Source organism: Symphalangus syndactylus, chromosome 19, assembly GCF_028878055.3.
Source record: "Symphalangus syndactylus isolate Jambi chromosome 19, NHGRI_mSymSyn1-v2.1_pri, whole genome shotgun sequence".
In the NCBI taxonomy this organism is placed as follows: domain Eukaryota; kingdom Metazoa; phylum Chordata; class Mammalia; order Primates; family Hylobatidae; genus Symphalangus; species Symphalangus syndactylus.
In genome coordinates this window covers 84,682,814-84,700,334 of record NC_072434.2, presented here as the reverse complement: position 1 = coordinate 84,700,334, position 17,521 = coordinate 84,682,814, and the positions used below count along the sequence as shown (strand labels likewise).

The 17,521-nt window shown below is 37.2% G+C and overlaps 1 protein-coding gene across 3 annotated transcripts in view; it reads right to left on the bottom strand.

Moving 5' to 3' along the window:
• FMN2 (formin 2) overlaps nucleotides 1-17,521 on the bottom strand; it is a 392,431-nt gene that overhangs the window by 138,486 nt on the left and 236,424 nt on the right. For all 3 annotated transcript variants that reach the window (XM_063613470.1, XM_055234932.2, XM_055234935.2), the window contains 5 exons: nucleotides 7,780-7,871; nucleotides 7,479-7,608; nucleotides 6,193-6,339; nucleotides 2,667-2,726; nucleotides 2,385-2,505 (listed from right to left, as the gene is read on the bottom strand). In XM_063613470.1, coding sequence (XP_063469540.1) covers nucleotides 2,385-2,505; nucleotides 2,667-2,726; nucleotides 6,193-6,339; nucleotides 7,479-7,608; nucleotides 7,780-7,871 — 550 coding nt within the window. The remainder of the gene's footprint in view (nucleotides 1-2,384; nucleotides 2,506-2,666; nucleotides 2,727-6,192; nucleotides 6,340-7,478; nucleotides 7,609-7,779; nucleotides 7,872-17,521) is intronic.

Sequence of the window (17,521 nt, the reverse complement as noted above, 5' to 3'; positions counted from 1 at the left end):
CTACTTTGATCAAAGTAGACATTATTTCAAAGTAATTGTTCCTAAAATAACATAATCCAATAATTTTCCATTTGACTCCCATTGAGTCAGATGGACGTACATATCTATTTATATCCCTCTCATTCCTAAAAAGGGCATGAGGCAGATTTCATGCGTTGTTGATACGAAATTCTACATTTGGATATATCTTTATTTCCCAGTAACTGAATTTATATTTCAGTCCATAAGATTTCCTTCCTCATGTCATAAAACATCTTGTTTTTCATGGAAAACCCCAAATTTTAGAAAAGCAAAAAAAAAAAATGAGGTAAATTATGATTTGTCAGTTTTTAATCCTCAGAGTTTCACAGCTTTGTAAATAGCTCTTCAAGCTGATTCCATTTTTTAAGAAGAGTAATATATAATTACATTATTTCATCAACTACAGCATCATTTCTCCAACCTTCCCTATAAGCTCCTCAAAGGTAAATGCCATTCTTCCGTTACTAACACAGTATACCAGCCTTGCATTTCTCAAAATATGTTTCAGTGACTACAGAACACACCAGAGGTGATTCTCCTGCCTCAGGCTCCCAAGTAGCTGGGATTACAGATATGTGCCACCACGCCTGGCTAATTTTGTACTTTTAGTAGAGATGGGGTTTCTTCATATTGGTCAGGCTGGTCTCGAACTCCCGACCTCAGGTGATCCACCTGTCTCGGCCTCCCAAAGTGCTGGGATTACAGGTGTGAGCCACCATGCCTGGCTGGCTGCTTGTCCTTTTCAAACCCACTATCTGGTGTTAGTTAGGTCTTTCTTTTTAGCTCCAAGTCTTCTGAGAACTTCCCATTTTCATAGTTACATGTATATTTAATGCGTATAGTAAGAAGTTGTGTATTTATCATAAGAAAATGGGATAACATTCCAAAGTGATGTAACTTCAGATAGCAAACATAAATCCTGATATCCTGATAACAGGATCACCCATTCCGCTCCTTTATCAAATCACCTGTAAACTATGAAATCCTACTTTACAAGACTGAACTATTGATTGAAGTGGGAAGTATTTTCGAGATCCCCTAGAAATGCCTCTAGCATTTACACATCATAGTGTGCGTAAATTTCATAAGCAAACCAAGATGCCTGTCATCAGGTTGAAGTATAATACTATAGCGTGAGTGGTTTTTTTTTGTTGTTGCTTTAAGAATTCATTCTTAGCTTAAAATACACAGTACCATAACATTATATAAACATAACATAGTTTTATTTATTATTATTGTACTAAAAACAGAGCAAGTCAAGGCAGTCTTTCTCGGCCTCAGTCAATGAGCATCAACTTATAAGGCTCTAACAGGGTACATCTAAGTGACAGAATTTCAGCCCTCTTCAACAACGATTACTGTAACCTTTGTGGATCCACAGCACCTAGCAACTGTCTGCTACGAACCAGGTCCATAATAAATGTTGTTGAATACATAAGAACCATAAGCACACTACATAATGTCCCTATGCTCACTAAAATCCATTTTAAAACATCTGTGACTAGAATATAACAACTCTATGAATTTGATTACAGATCAGTATCTTTGGATAAACACATCTCAAAATTGGGAGTCTCTTAAAAAGTTCTCTTTTTTGGTTTCTGGACAGGGGTAACCAGGCCTTTTCTTCTCATACGGTAACACAATATCAAATGAAAAGCTCAGGTAAATGTATTTACTCCTTATCTGTATGTAATACAGCAAGAAAGAAGCTGAATTAGATAGCTAAGGTGTTCACAACTCAATAAGAATATCAAGAAAAGGGGGTAGCAGGAATTTTACTTACAAAATAAAAAAATCTGCAAACTATTTGCTTTTTTGTAAATGCTACTTTTAATTTAGAAATTTGAAAAATTTCAGCCCATTATTCTTCAAAATAATTTTATATAAAGCTTGATTGGTAATAAAACGATATACAGGTATGTGGTTTTTAAGTAGAAGATATTTTGTTCCCAGGAAAGTTCATAAGCCAGAAAATCCTGGGTAAGTACACCAAGGGAAAATGGGAAGGGACTATTTATCTTCTATTATAACAATGACATAATTTGTATCCTACCATGACATGACCAAAACCCAAATGTTCCTGGTTATAAAATAAAAACAAAATGTAAACTTATTCCTGACAAAACAGATTGTTAATTGAAATAACCAAGATATTACTTAATAACCAAATTTTTGATACACATAACTTTTTTAACAACCAAATAATAAGAATATAGGCAAAATTGTTCTTTTGCCACACACACACAAATTTAGTTCTATAAAGATAAAAAAGATTACTTTTCTCTAAAAACATTGAAAAGTCTGCCTTCTCTCATTAAAAAAGCATAAACAGAAAACATGAGTTCAGGATTTTAAGTTACCTTTCAAGTCTTTCTTCAGTTTTCTGAGATCTTTTTGAAAATCTTCAAACTTCATCTGTGAGGCCTGAAAAAGGTCCTGGGGTTCTGGCAGGGGAAAGAGGCACTGTTCTTTTCCAGCATCCTAATAAAGAAAAAACCCCATCATATTTAAAGAAATTGGTTATCAACATAAAAAAGAATAATAGCAGGTATGTCCAAAACAAAACAACAACAAAAAGTACTGCCAAATCATCCAACAAATAAATAATAATGGAATATGACTAGATGTAAAAATTGTCTTACCTCATCAAAATTTCGGAGATAATACGAAACAATATATGACAAAAGGCTTCTGCTATTGTCCTAGGCAGAAAGACCAAAGTCAGTGACAATATATTTTTTAACTAATTAAATATAAAGTGTTACCAAAAAAGATTCTAGTGAATTCATGTATACACATGAGAACATTTGGAATGAAATGTGAAATTTTACATTTTGAATTGTCTTGGCCATTGTGTCTAAGGAGTTTGATGGCTTAAAAGATTTTTCTCCCCAGTGTTCCAATCTTAGCACAGCTATTTAGGGGCAAAGTCTGAACTGTAAATACCCTCCAATTGTTACCCCCCTCAATTAGAAATCTAACTCATGTCTTGTGTATTTTATTATTTTGTGTTTTTATTGTTTTTGTTTGATAATTTTTTATGTTTTAAAACTACTATCTTAAAAGAAATAATTAAACAACATCGCTAGCATTGATATATAGCTGGACTAATAGGTACCACTCCAACAGTAAGTTTGATTGAGGCTCATTAGCAAATAGATCAGGGAAATAAAAAAGCTAAGTATCATTTTCAGTAAAGGGGAGCTTTTAACAATTCCAGTACTAAGTAAGGGGGAGCTTTTAACAATTCCAATATTATAATTTGTTATATCAGCAATTGAGATTTGAGGAATTAATACTCGTGGTTATAAATAAGACAATGTGGATAGTTCTATTTAAAAAAAGGTAAAACTGTTTCATATCTAACACACTTCAAAAATACCTTTTTCCCTCCTTTCTGGTTTATTTAGGGGCATTAATTTTTATTTTACTTTTTTTTTGTATTGTTCCAAAGTAGTAGTAGATAATCTGAATTTGAGAGCTCAAGTATATATTTTACTTTAAAAACAAACCCTATGATACAAACTACATTCTCTGGAATGTTTAATATAACCACAATTTTTTCTATATTTGTAAAAAGAGCAAAACCTCTTTATAATCAAGTTTGACATGAGTCAGCAATATAGCTATTAGAGACATCCCTCATTAGACAGGATTTGCTTGTAAAATGATTTAAGCAACTTGACTTCCTTTCTCTCTCCCAACTTGTAATTCAATGAAACGGTTGGCAGCACCTGAATCAATTAACAAAACTAGCCATGCTGAGAGAAAATTCTAAGTGATCAAAGTAACAGCTCTGTCCATGGAGGTCTATAAATAGTACTAAGGAATAAATATAGTTACATTTGTTTTACAGAGAAAGAACAAATTCAGGAAGACTTTGCATAGCTCTTCTGAGTACAAGTGAAACTATTTTAAAAATGTATTTCTTGATTACATATTTAAATTTTTATTTTAGATTACCTCTTGATTATTTAAATTAATGAAATTTAACCTAATAGAGGATTGAATAAGATATATAAACTGATACCAAAAAATTCCCACAAATAATCTTATTTATATATGATCACTAGAATCTATTTCCAGTTCATTTCTATAATTTAAATATGATATTGATGCTATATATTTCAATATTATTTGCAAAAGTTGTTTCACTCCAACACGCAGTTGCTGAGTATTCAAGAATTACCATAGGTTAAGAAAAGGACTTTTCTTTCTGTCTTTTTTTTTTTTTTTTTTGAGAAGGGGTCTCACTGTATTGCCCAGGTTGGCCTTGAAAAGTCCTCCCAAGTAGCTGGGATTACGGGCTCATGCTATTGCACTCGGCTTAAGCATTTTTTTTTTTAACAAATGTAATTTATCAGCTCTCTATAGTAGATACTTCTATGAAAATATGTATCATACATATGAGCATTTGAACAATTACAAAAATAAAAAAATCATATGCTGCTGGTGTACCAAGGAAGGACTATGAATTATTCAATTTTGGAAGAGCAGTGTTCACATTTCATAGATGCTCAATGAAAGAATATTGAATGAATATCTGTATTAATCTGACAACACACATGCACACACACGCAGACACAGTCTCCGACTCATGATGGTTCACCTTACAATTTTTTGACTTTACAATGGTACAAAAGTGATACGCATTCAGTAGAAACTGTACTTCGAGTACCCATACAATCATTCTGTTTTTCACTTGCAGCACAGTATTCAATAAATTACATGTGATATTCAGCACTTTATTATAAAATAGGCTTTGTGTTAGATGATTTGCCCAACTGTAGGCTGAGGTAAGTGTTCTGAGCATATCTGAGGCAGGCTAGGCTAAGCTTTGATGTTTACTAGGTTAGATGTATTGAATGCCTTTTCACTTATGGTATTTTCAACTTAGGATGGGTTTATCAGGCCATAACTCCATTTTATGTTGAGAAGCATCTGTATATAAAACAATAAACAAATTGTTGGCTGGCAGAAAAATTTCTAAAAGTCTCTCTCTCTCCCATGAAGGAAATTATTTCATTATCTAGGAAGGACAGTCCTACATATTTTTACTTCTACAAGCCAATTATTAAACTTAATATTTCAAAAACATGTCCAGAATTTCCTTTATCCTACTTTTTTGTGTGACGATTCTTTTATCAGAGAAATGTAACTCTTTTATTTTTTAAGTTTACCATCTCAGACTTGAGTCTGTGACTCTAACCATCATCCTAACCTCATATTTCTACTGGCACTCTCACCATTGCTTAGATATTAATTTCAAACAAACACAACTGCAGAAGCAGTACCAAAAAATGATTAGGTCTGCAAGAGAGCTTAGACATCCCCCTACACACCAGTGTCAAGGAGAAAATCATATGCAGCAGAGTAGAATCATCTTTTATATTTTATTTACAAGCCATTTTACTTATCGTTGTGTTGTTTTCAAAATATGGACCTATTGGCCTCCACTGCTTAACACGACAAAGAAAAAATAAGAGATATACTGTCTAACTCATTGAAAACAATTGGCCTTCAGATTCCAAAAGGATAAATATTAGCAGACATGGGAAAGATACAGTAAAAGAAATTATTGTTTTATATGAAAACAATATAAAAAGTTATTTTATATTGTTTTTATATTAAAAAGTTGTAATTATTCATTAGACATAAGAATAAAAATCATTCACTTTAGGAAACATTATTAATCACTAAATCACAAATATCTGATGGACATTACTTTTTTCTTTTTTTTTTTTTGAGACGGAGTCTCGCTCTGTTGCCCAGGCTGGAGTGCAGTGGCGCAATCTCGGCTCACTGCAAGCTCTGCCTCCCGGGTTCACGCCATTCTCCTGCCTCAGCCTCTCCGAGTAGCTGGGACTACAGGCGCCCGCCACCACGCCCGGCTAATTTTTTGTATTTTTAGTAGAGACGGGGTTTCACCGTGGTCTCGATCTCCTGATCTCGTGATTCGCCCGCCTCGGCCTCCCAAAGTGCTGGGATTACAAGCGTGAGCCACCGCGCCCGGCCGACATTTACTTTTTTCTAGCTCAGAACATAAAGAAGCATTTGACCTAGGAACATAAAATAAATATTTATTACAACTGCTTTACATTCAAACCTATTACTAAACAAAACCTTGAATCCTCAATGTGCTTACGTCCACTCATGCAAAATACTTACACTGCTCTTGACATCTTTCAGTTTTGGAAGAATGTCTAACCCAAAGCCATCGGCCTGTCCTCGAGTCTTATTTCCTCCATTCATGTAGTTGCCAAAGGCAAGAACCAAACCTAGAACCTGCATAACCCCTGGGCCATTTTTTAATGTCTGTAAAACAGAGTAACAACAAAAAACAACTTTTATCTTATACCAGGTTTTGTTTGAATCATCAAGTCAATGCCAGCTGTTTATATTATATTAGGAGTTTTGGGTCACAACCAAACTTTATCATTGCTAATCATTAGGCATATTTTAAGAGCAGTATCCTGAAAGTTAGTAAAAGTTGCACCACCCACAAACATTCAGGTATGCCTTTGGAAGCTGGGTGATGCTATGTTAGGCCATTTCTGTGATGTAATTGCAAGGAAAACGAGGCTGTGTGAGAACTATTAAGGCTATATGGGACCTAAGGCTATATGAGAACTATTAAATAAGGCCAAATGAGAACTATTACAAAATAACATCACTAATATCACTGCCATTGTCTTAATGGTGCCTATGTCTGCAACAATACAAATGTTTGGCATCAGCAGAGGAAACCAAAAAGGAAATGCAGAGATTAATTTCTAAATTTAGGTTGACCCCCAAAGAGCTCACACTCATTTCTTTCAAAACACTGTGTTTAACTTGACTTTGCATGTCACTTCTTCTGAAAATGTGAGCCTTTAAAAACATCTTTTCACTTTTCAAAATGATTTACCGCAACCAGAACAAATGGTACTACTGATATTTGACAAATTGTTTTAAATGTTAACAGTGGTCGTTTCTGCCAAGCATTTATTTGTTGTTTTCAGAAGAATATTTGTCTTCTGTTGAGTCATATGGCTGTTCCTAAATTATTTGGCTGGAATAATTATTAACAATTTGTGAAGAGGTCTTTCCAGATAACAAAAGGAAGTAAAAAAAAAAAAAGTGCCTTCAAATTACATTCTTTTGGAAGTCTGATGTCTGAGAGGACAGTGAAAACTGAAGATTTTGTTTTGGCAAAAGGAGAGGGCAGAGAAGTCTCTGGAGGCCAACATGTACTGGCCACATTCTAGCAATGTGGTCCTGCAGCCCTGGGCGCCCGTCGGAACATTTACTTTGATCTTGAAGGTCAATCATAAAATGTTCCCTTCTGTGGGACTGCGATCCTTCAAATTTGGTGAGTACTTAGAGTACATAAAAGAATGCTTTTCTGAAATATGAACGTGGCTGAGCACAATTAAATGAGACTCAAGTTCAGCTCCCTTTGGACCAGAACTCACCTCACACAATTTCTGTAGTAATTCCAGTTTGCGACGAATTGAGCAAATGCTTTCTGAAAATGTGGACTGGAACAGGATGCAAAAGACTCGCTCTGAAAAGTTGGGGATTAGTGACAGTTCATAAAGGAACCTAAGGAAATAAAGCCAAGTTAAGAAGAAAAATATAATTCACATAAACAGATGTTTATCCTCATCTCATTCATAACAAGTATGCACTGAAGACACTGCATTTGCATTTTCCAAACAAAACAGGCCCACCCATAGCCTGGACGCCCTCTACACGGTTGTAAGGCATGCTTACTGCTCAGGTTTGTCCAGAGACTTGGCATTTTCCTTGTCCTTGGAAGATCGGCCGTGCTTTTCTATTTTTTCAAGTTCGTCTGACTGTGCTCTCTAGAAAAACAAAAACCAAATGGTTTTTCAAAGTCTGGCCAGCTAAATCCCTTAGATAATAATCTAATTATCTTGATAAATTTTCTGATCTGAATACAGCAAAACTCTATATATTTTCATGTTTCTTAGCATCTGTATGTAGTAAAGCTTGTCTTAATTCATGAGGCATTTTAAAGCGTAAATATGGCCGGGTGCCGGTGGCTCATGCCTGTAATCCCAGCACTTTGGGAGGCCAAGGCAGGCGGATTACCTGAGGTCAGGAGTTTGAGGACTGGCTTGGCCAACATGGTGAAACCCCATCTCTACTAAAAATACAAAAATTAGTGGGGCATGGTGGCGGGTGCCTGTAATCCCAGCTACTTGAGAGGCTGAGGCAGGAAATCACCTGAACCTAGGAGGAGGGGGTTGCAGTGAGCTGAGATTGCACCACTGAACTCCAGCCTGGGTGACGGAGCGAGACTCTGTCTCAAATAAATAAATTAAATTAAATTAAATTAAGTATAAATATGTTTAATACGAACCAGATTATCCCCAAATCTTCCAAATAATGTTATTGACTATTAGTGATCTGAGAAATGTTTATTCATTCAAGCATGCTTTAAAACAATAGTTCTTTGTATTTTGCCTGTTTATAATACTTTCTAGAACACAGGCATTTCATTTTATAAAGTAGTATTTCTTATTCAGAAATCAAGTTGAATTTGGAAGCAATTTGATACTAAAGGTTTCATAACATTTTTAAAGAAAAAAGTATTTATTTAACTATGGAAATCATTGTTTATTGCTTTTTGTACTTGGGGAAAAATATAATTAAATGATTTAAGTCACGGAACAAAAATAAAAGGTTTTGATCCTTTGGTGGATTTTCTTTTTTTTTTTGTGATGAGGTCTCGCTCTGTCGCCCAGGTGGGAGTACAATGGCGCGACATCTGCTCACTGCAACCTGCGCCTCCCGGATGAAAGCCATTCTCCTGCCTCAGCCTCCTAAGTAGCTGGGATTTCAGGCACCTGCCACCACGCCTGGCTCATTTTTTGTATTTTTAGTAGAGACAGGGTTTCACCATGTTGGCCAGGCTAATCTTGAACTCCTGACCTCAGGTGATCCACCCATCTTGGCCTCCCAAACTGCTGGGATTACAGGCGTGAGCCACTGCACCGGGCATGGATTTTCTTTTTGATACAAAAATGACTCCATGCTTATTTTCTTCTTAAGTGTCTTCTGTCACCCTTTATAATCTCAAACTAAAAATTTGTCATTCTAAATGTGTTTCCTTATGAGAGAAGATCTTGTACATTTTTAATATTAATATAGGGTAGGAGATTTTATAGACTTCAAGAAGCACAAATCTGTCTTTATTTTATAGAGTATTTGCATTATTTTTATTTGTAGTCCTGTCTTTATTTTACAACTCACAAAGGTGTATTAAAAGAGCCAAAATACCATATTTTCTACATGCATTTAGACCACCATGTTATGATTTCTGAGTCCAGTCTTCAGAAGTTAATATTCTTTCAATATTATTTTTGTTTAAACAGACAAGCAGCTCAGCCAAGAACTGCTATAGAAGCTAGAGCCTGATAGATTTCAAGAGAATTGAGAGATACCACCTAAACAAAGCTAGGTTCTGCTTTGTATTTACTGATTGTTTTGAAATGCAGGTTTTCAGTTGATAGATTAACTAACGAAGACTTGTCTGAAAAGAAGCTTCTTTTAACAAGGGAAGAACTGATGAGAGGTCTGCCGGAGAAGCTGATCCTCGGACAGTTTAATAAATTTTGTGTTTGGAACGTGATGCATCAGAAGAATACAAATAAGTAACGGAGGTACATTTTACTGCAAATATCCCCAGCTACTCCAAAAATTAAAACTCTTCTTCTAGATTTTCAATTGCACAGTAATCTTACTTTTCTTCCCAATTAATTGTGGCTTTGCTCAAGAATTTTACTACTTGAGCAAATACTACTTCATTCATTTGTCAGTTACCTATGAGAGTCAGCCTCACAAATAATATCATAAGACCATGTAAAGCCATATTACAAGACAGACTTTTAAAAATGACAATACCCATCTTTCTGGCAAAGGAGAGACTTGCGTAATATTCTAAAAGAACATTAAAGCTAAGAATACAGACAAGGCAAGGGTTGTTTTAAGACACACATGTCCCCACCAAAGTGTAACACATAAAGGTCTCCAATCCCTATAATCTCTTTATTCTTTTAAAGGAAAGAGTTTTTATCAGAGCAGTTGGTTAGTCAACTACCTCCAAGCCTAACCCCTTTCTATAACCCAAAACCTCATTTTAAAAAATCCAGCTTCCTAAAACCATAAAAACCCTAGAAGAAAACCTAGGCATTACCATTCAGGACATAGGCATGGGCAAGGACTTCATGTCTAAAACACCAAAAGCAATGGCAGCAAAAGCCAAAATTGACTAATGGGATCTAATTAAACTAAAGAGCTTCTGCACTGCAAAAGAAACTACCATCAGAGTGAACAGGCAACCTACACAATGGGAGAAAATTTTCGCAACCTACTCATCTGACAAAGGGCTAATATCCAGAATCTACAATGAACTCAAACAAATTTACAAGAAAAAAACAAACCCCATCAAAAAGTGGGCAAAGGACATGAACAGACACTTCTCAAAAGAAGACATTTATGCAGCCAAAAAACACATGCAAAAATGCTCATCATCACTGGCCATCAGAGAAATGCAAATCAAAACCACAATGAGATACCATCTCACACCAGTTAGAATGGCCATCATTAAAAAGTCAGGAAACTGCAGGTGCTGGAGAGGATGTGGAGAAATAGGAACACGTCTACACTGTTGGTGGGACTGTAAACTAGTTCAACCATTGTGGAAGTCAGTGTGGCGATTCCTCAGGGATCTAGAACTAGAAATACCATTTGACCCAGCCATCCCATTACTGGGTATATACCCAAAGGACTATAAATCATGCTGCTATAAAGACACATGCACACATATGTTTATTGCGGCACTATCCACAATAGCAAAGACTTGGAACCAACCCAAATATCCAACAACGATAGACTGGATTAAGAAAATGTGGCACATATATACCATGGAATACTACGCAGCCATAAAAAATGATGAGTTCATGTCCTTTGCAGGGACATGGATCAAATTGGAAATCATCATTCTCAGTAAACTATCGTGAGGACAAAAAACCAAACATCGCATGTTCTCACTCATAGGTGGGAATTGAACAATGAGAACACATGGACACAGGAAGGGGAACATCACACTCTGGGGACTGTTGTGGGGTGGGGGGAGGGGGGAGGGATAGCATTAGGAGACACATCTAATGCTAAATGACGAGTTAATGGGTGCAGCACACCAACATGGCACATGGATACATATATAACAAATCTGCACATTGTGCACATGTACCCTAAAACTTAAAGTATAATAAAAAAAAACCCAGCTTGCTACAGTTTGGTGACATAATTAGGTTTCTTAGTTTGATTTTGTTTAGACACCTTTATGTAGACTCAATCTAGCTGCTGAATAGGCTCAACGTGGGGTTGAATGACTAGAACCCTACTCCAGGGACACAGTAAATTTCCCTGGTTCTTAAACAACACAAAAACAAATCAAAAGGCAGCTGTAAGAGCAAAAAGATGGCTAAGGTAAATCAGAGTAATAATTAAAGATACAAGAGAAGGATGAAATTCATCAATGTCTTCAGAACAAAGTGACTTTCTATTAGTACTCTAGAGGCACTCCCCAAACTATTCAGCACATATGAATTACTAATTGCACAGTCCTTTATACCTTGTACTCTATTAGACCATTTATGCTCACTTCAGAAAGAAATAAAGCTGCCCTGGGCTAACAGTAAACTTTACAGCAAATTGAGGGAACTGTCACTTTATCTATGCCCCATAAATTCCTTTCTTGTTCTCTACAACTATGTGTACATGATACGATCTCTTCTGTTCTCTTTTTCTCTCTGGGGCTTAGTTAACTCCACTTCAGGTAATCTCTGGCCCTCTCACTCTCATATACACATGTGCACACATATATACATACATGTGTACACACACATGGTCAATTCTTGCTATTTATGGACTGGGCACTGAATCAGCATATACTGAACTATTACTCCTAGAAAAAATATAGGGCCCCTGTGAGCCTCTGGGGTCACAACATTTTCATTGACTGACCAATACATAACATTGTTTGATGTTTAAAGACGTTTAATATATTCTGTTGATTCATTAATATTCAAGGCCAGCAGCACCATAGCTCATGCCTCAACAAAGCTTGTCCAGCACACAGATTTTTCCCCATCAGGTACATCACAGCCGTCTTGTGCTCAGAAACACTAGCCAGCCCTTTAACACTGTGCTTGGGGCCCTCTTAGACTCCAGAATCACTAACAAAAGCACAACAGTGCAAAAAAACATGGTACTAAATAGACTGCAAAAAGGATGCCTTACTGCACGAGAGCTGAAACAAAAAGGCAGAATGTTGCCTTGTTCGACTTCAGTTAAGAACGTGTATGTTGGGAGACTCAAATTTTTCACCACTCAGTACATGTTTGCAAATAACTACAAAAGCCCCATGCATGTCAGTTTTGGAGTTAAAAATATATTTTAGTGACTAGGCAAGTTAGCAAATATAGAATCTGCAAATAATGAAGATCAAATCTGTATGTGTGTGTTTGTATGTGTATATACACATGTGCATTTATATGAGAGAGTATACACTCTTATAAGTATACGCTCTTTTTTTTTTTAACCTATTTTACTTTTGGAGGAATATGGCCAAATGAAGCCTTCCTTATCCTTTTTTTTTTTTTTTTTTTTTTTTTTTTTTGAGACAGGGTCTCACCATGTCACCCAGGCTGAAGTGCAGTGGCACGATCTCAGCTTACTGCAGCCTTGACCTCTTGGGCTCAATAGGTCCTCCCACCTCAGCCTCCCAAGTAGCTGGGACTACCCTCAAGCTAAGTTTTGTTGTTTTTATAGAGACAGGGTTTTGCCATGTTGCTCAGGCTGGTCTCAAACTCCTGGGCTCAAGCTGTTTGCCCGCCTCAGCCTAGATATACAGTCTGAATCCCCTTCATTTTCCCCCTTCAACCAATTACTTCAAAAAGATCTCTTTTCATTCTAAAACCACAGCAATGATTGATATGCACAAAGATGGTAGTGGTACACCTGAATCCACACATTTTGAAATACTAATCATCTTAAAGAAACACACAAGCCAATCCCTAAAGCTTTTGATGCATCTTAGAATTCCCCTCACAGTGTGTAAACACCCCAACAAATTATAGACATGCAGTGAATATTCATTATTTAACTAAATACCCCCACAACTATAACATAGTACAGCTACAGTTTTGTTTTCAATATTTTTTTTTTGATGCAAGATTTAAAATAGTCATTTGTGGACTAGTCCAAGAGCTAAACCCTTTTTTTCTTTTTCTGTTCTTTTCTTTCTTTTTTTTTTTTTTCTTTCTTGAGACAGGGTCTCACTCTGTTGCCTGGGCTGTAGTGCAGTGGTATGATCTCGGCTCACTACAACCTCTGCCTCCCAGGTTTAAGCAATTCTCATGCCTCAGCCACTTAGGTAGCCGGGATTACAGGTGTGTGCCAGTCACCATGCATGCCCAGTTAATTTTTGTAGTTTTAGTAGAGATAGGGTTTCGCCATGTTAGCCAGGCTGTTCTCGAACTCCTAGCCTCAAGTGATCTGCCTTCCTGGAGCTCCCAAAGTGCTGGGATTACAGGCATGAGCCACTGTGCCTGGCCTTAAACCACTTCTTGTAGCATAGTTTGTATTTTTTAAAAATCATATTTGTCGAGTGCCAATTTTCAAATAATGTCCTCTCCTATTCAATCCAACAGTGCTCTGGAAAAGGTAACTTCACCAGAATAGTATATAAATCAATAGCAAATGAAAAATTACCCAGTTGGAATGTCCAGGTGGGGAGGTGGGGAGATCTTTAAAGTGGTAGGAATGTAAAGCAGGCTTGAAATTGATGCATTCAATTCATCAAATGAGTATCACTCGCGGACCACAACTCACTGTTATGGTAAGGGGGAAAACACGGGCTAGCAAATGCCAACTCTTGCCTTCAGGCAGCCCAAACAGGAGGCAGACAAAAGAATAAACTGCCATGAAATAATGTGATAGGTGCTCCTTTAGTGGTACTAAGTAATGGTAGCATGACAGTGAGGCTTGAGGGAACTTGGAACATTTGGAGAGCTGCGAGGGCATAAGATACCATTGGGAATCAGCTATCCTTAAGTCAGACATGAAGAGAACCCTGAGGAGGAAGCTTCAGAGGAAAGACAGAAGTCAGCCAAGGACAGATGCTGGGGGAGGCTCACCTATCAAGAAACAGGCAAGAGGAGGAAGAACAGGAAGGAGGATGAGGAGAAGCCAGCAGAGATGTGAGAGGAGAGGTCAGAGACAGAAAATGTAGGAAAGTAGACACTTTTATCCTCACAAATGGGAACAACAATGGAAGGGAAGAACAAGGACACAGAGGATTTTGATACAGAAAAGATATTAGAAATAGCTTTCACGTGGATGATCTCAACTTTGTGACTAAATTTGGAAGTGAGGTTACTGCCCATAAATGAGGACAGTCAGGTTGAACAGGATGACACAGAGTGAAAAAGGTCAAAGGTCTGGGCCAGGTGCATGGCTCACACCTGTAATCTCAACACTTTGGGAGCACAAGGCGAGCAGATTGCCTGAGTTCTGGAGTTCGATACCAGCCTGGACAACATGGCGAAACCCTATCTCTACTAAAAATACAAAAAATTAGCCAGGCGTGGTGGCAGATGCCTGTAATCCCAGCTACTCGGGAGTCTGAGGCACAAGAAATGCTTGGACCTGGGAGGTGGAGGTTGCAGTGAGCCGAGATTGGGCCACTGCACTCAAGCCTGGGTGAGAGAGTGAGACAGAGTGAGAGTGAGAGAGAGAGAGAAAGAAAAGAAAGAGAGAGAGAGAAAGATAAAGAGAAAGGAAAGGAAAAGGAAAGAAGGAAGGAAGGAAAGAAAAAGAAACACGAAAAGAAAAAGGTCTGAAGAGTCAATGTTTGAGGAATGCAAACAAGGGGAGAGAAGAAAAGGAACTAAAATTCAACAGTGACGAACGAGCCAAGGAAAAGAAAGAGGAGGGAGGTTCTTGGGGATGGCGGAAGATCAGGAAGGGAAATCAAGTTATTATGAAATGAACTTGAGGAACAATGAAGATAAAGAACAGGTTTAGAGAAGTTATGACATAGACAAAAAAATTAACCTCTTAAATATCTTGCAAAGGATAAATGGCAACATGCTTGCCATGGAACACCAAGGGGCCCACAGTTCAGCTTCACTCTTTTCCAGGTCCGTGTGTGCCAGCCATAAGCCCTCTCTCGTGGTGACATGGAACAATAGCTCTTTCTATCCCCCACAGTGCCCTTCCACGTGTAGATTCCTCGGTCTGAAAGGCTCTTACGGATTACATGCTCAATCACTTCATGGGGGAACTGTTTCTTGATGGAAGACCCTCTTCCAACTACTTTTCCTCTCTAGCACACTGCCACTGTAATTTTATTTATTTTTGTGAATTTGGGGTTTATATCTTCCACACAGAGACTGGAAGTTCTGTGAGGACAGGGACAACATCTGTCTGTTTCTCGTCTCTAAATCCTCTCTCTGTCATAGCAAAGCCTGAGTGTTGGCACGCCTGGCAAGGAAGAGAGAAATTCTTTGCGTGGACACTTTCAGCAAGCACTGAATTAGTATATCATAGAATCATAAAAATCTCAGCAGTGGAAAGAAGCACAGGCCATCAACTACAGCAATTCTCAAGCATTTTAGACCCAAGATTCTTTACTCTCCTAAAAATTATACAAGATGCCAAGGAGCTTTAGTTTTTGAGGATTACAGAGGGTCCTCAACTCACTATGGTTCGATTTATGATTTTTTTTAAACCATAGTAAGTTGGGGTGGGAAAAGCAATAGACTTTCAGTAAAAACTGTATTTTGAATTTTGACTCAAAATTTTTATATTAACTTTATATAAAACCGGCTATTTGTTACATGATTTTGTCAAACTGTAGGCTATGTAAGTGATCTAAGCATATTTAACGCTGGCTAGGGAAAGCTATGATATCTGATAGATAAGCTAGGTGTATTAAATGCACTGTTTATTAAAGATATTTTCAACTTATAATGGGTTTACTGGGACATAACCCCATCATAAGTTGATGAGTATCTACATAGCTATTGATATTTACCATATTAGATATTAAACCAAGAAGTGTTTCAAATATGTATTCATTCAAAATTATCATAAAAGTCCATTAATGTAAAAGTAATTTGATTTTTTTCTTTTAAATTAGAGGAGTCGCAACGTTTAACATTTTTGAAGTTCTGTTTATTGTCTGGCTTATAGCTGGAATCTGTATCTGCTTTTGCATTCAATCTAATGTGATTTGCTGCTTTGGATGAAGTATAGGAAAAGAATCTAGCTTCATACAGATAGGTAGTTGGGAAAGTGAGGAATATTTTAATAGTTTTTCAGATAAGTGTAGATAATCTTTAGTACTACACCAAGTTAGTGAAAACCATATCAATTTACTTTTTGTACTATGTTACATAAAAATTTATTGTTCTATCTTTTTTTTATTATTGTACTTTAAGTTTTAGGGTACATGTGCACAATGTGCAGGTTTGTTACATATGTATCCACGTGCCATGTTGGTGTGCTGCACCCATTAACTCGTCATTTAGCATTAGGTGTGTCTCCTAATGCTATCCCTCCTCCCTCCCCCCACCCCACAACAGTCCCCAGAGTGTGATGTTCCCCTTCCTGTGTCCATGTGTTCTCACTGTTCAATTCTCACCTATGAGTGAGAACATGCGGTGTTTGGTTTTTCGTCCTTGGAATAGTTTGCTGAGAATGATGGTTTCCAGTTTCATCCATGTCCCTACAAAGGACATGAACTCATCATTTTTTATGGCTGCATAGTATTCCATGGTGTATATGTGCCACATTTTCTTAATCCAGTCTATCGTTGTTGGACATTTGGGTTGGTTCCAAGTCTTTGCTATTGTGAATAGTGCCGCAATAAACATACGTGTGCATGTGTCTTTATAGCAGCATGATTTATAGTCCTTTGGGTATATACCCAGTAATGGGATGGCTGGGTCAAATGGTATTTCTAGTTCTAGATCCCTGAGGAATTGCCACACTGACTTCCACAATGGTTGAACTAGTACAGTCCCACCAACAGTGTAGAAGTGTTCCTATTTCTCCACATCCTCTCCAGCACCTGTTGTTTCCTGACTTTTTAATGATGACCATTCTAACTGGTGTGAGATGGTATCTCATTGCGGTTTTGATTTGCATTTCTCTGATGGCCAGTGATGAAGAGCATTTTTTCATACGTTTTTTGGCTGCATAAATGTCTTCTTTTGAGAAGTGTCTGTTCATGTCCTTTGCCCACTTTTTGATGGGTTGTTTGCTTTTTCTTGTAAATTTGTTTGAGTACATTGTAGATTCTGGATATTAGCCCTTTGTCAGATAAGTAGGTTGCAAAAACTTTCTCCCATTTTGTAGGTTGCCTGTTCACTCTGATAGTAGTTTCTTTTGCTGTGCAGAAGCTCTTTAGTTTAAT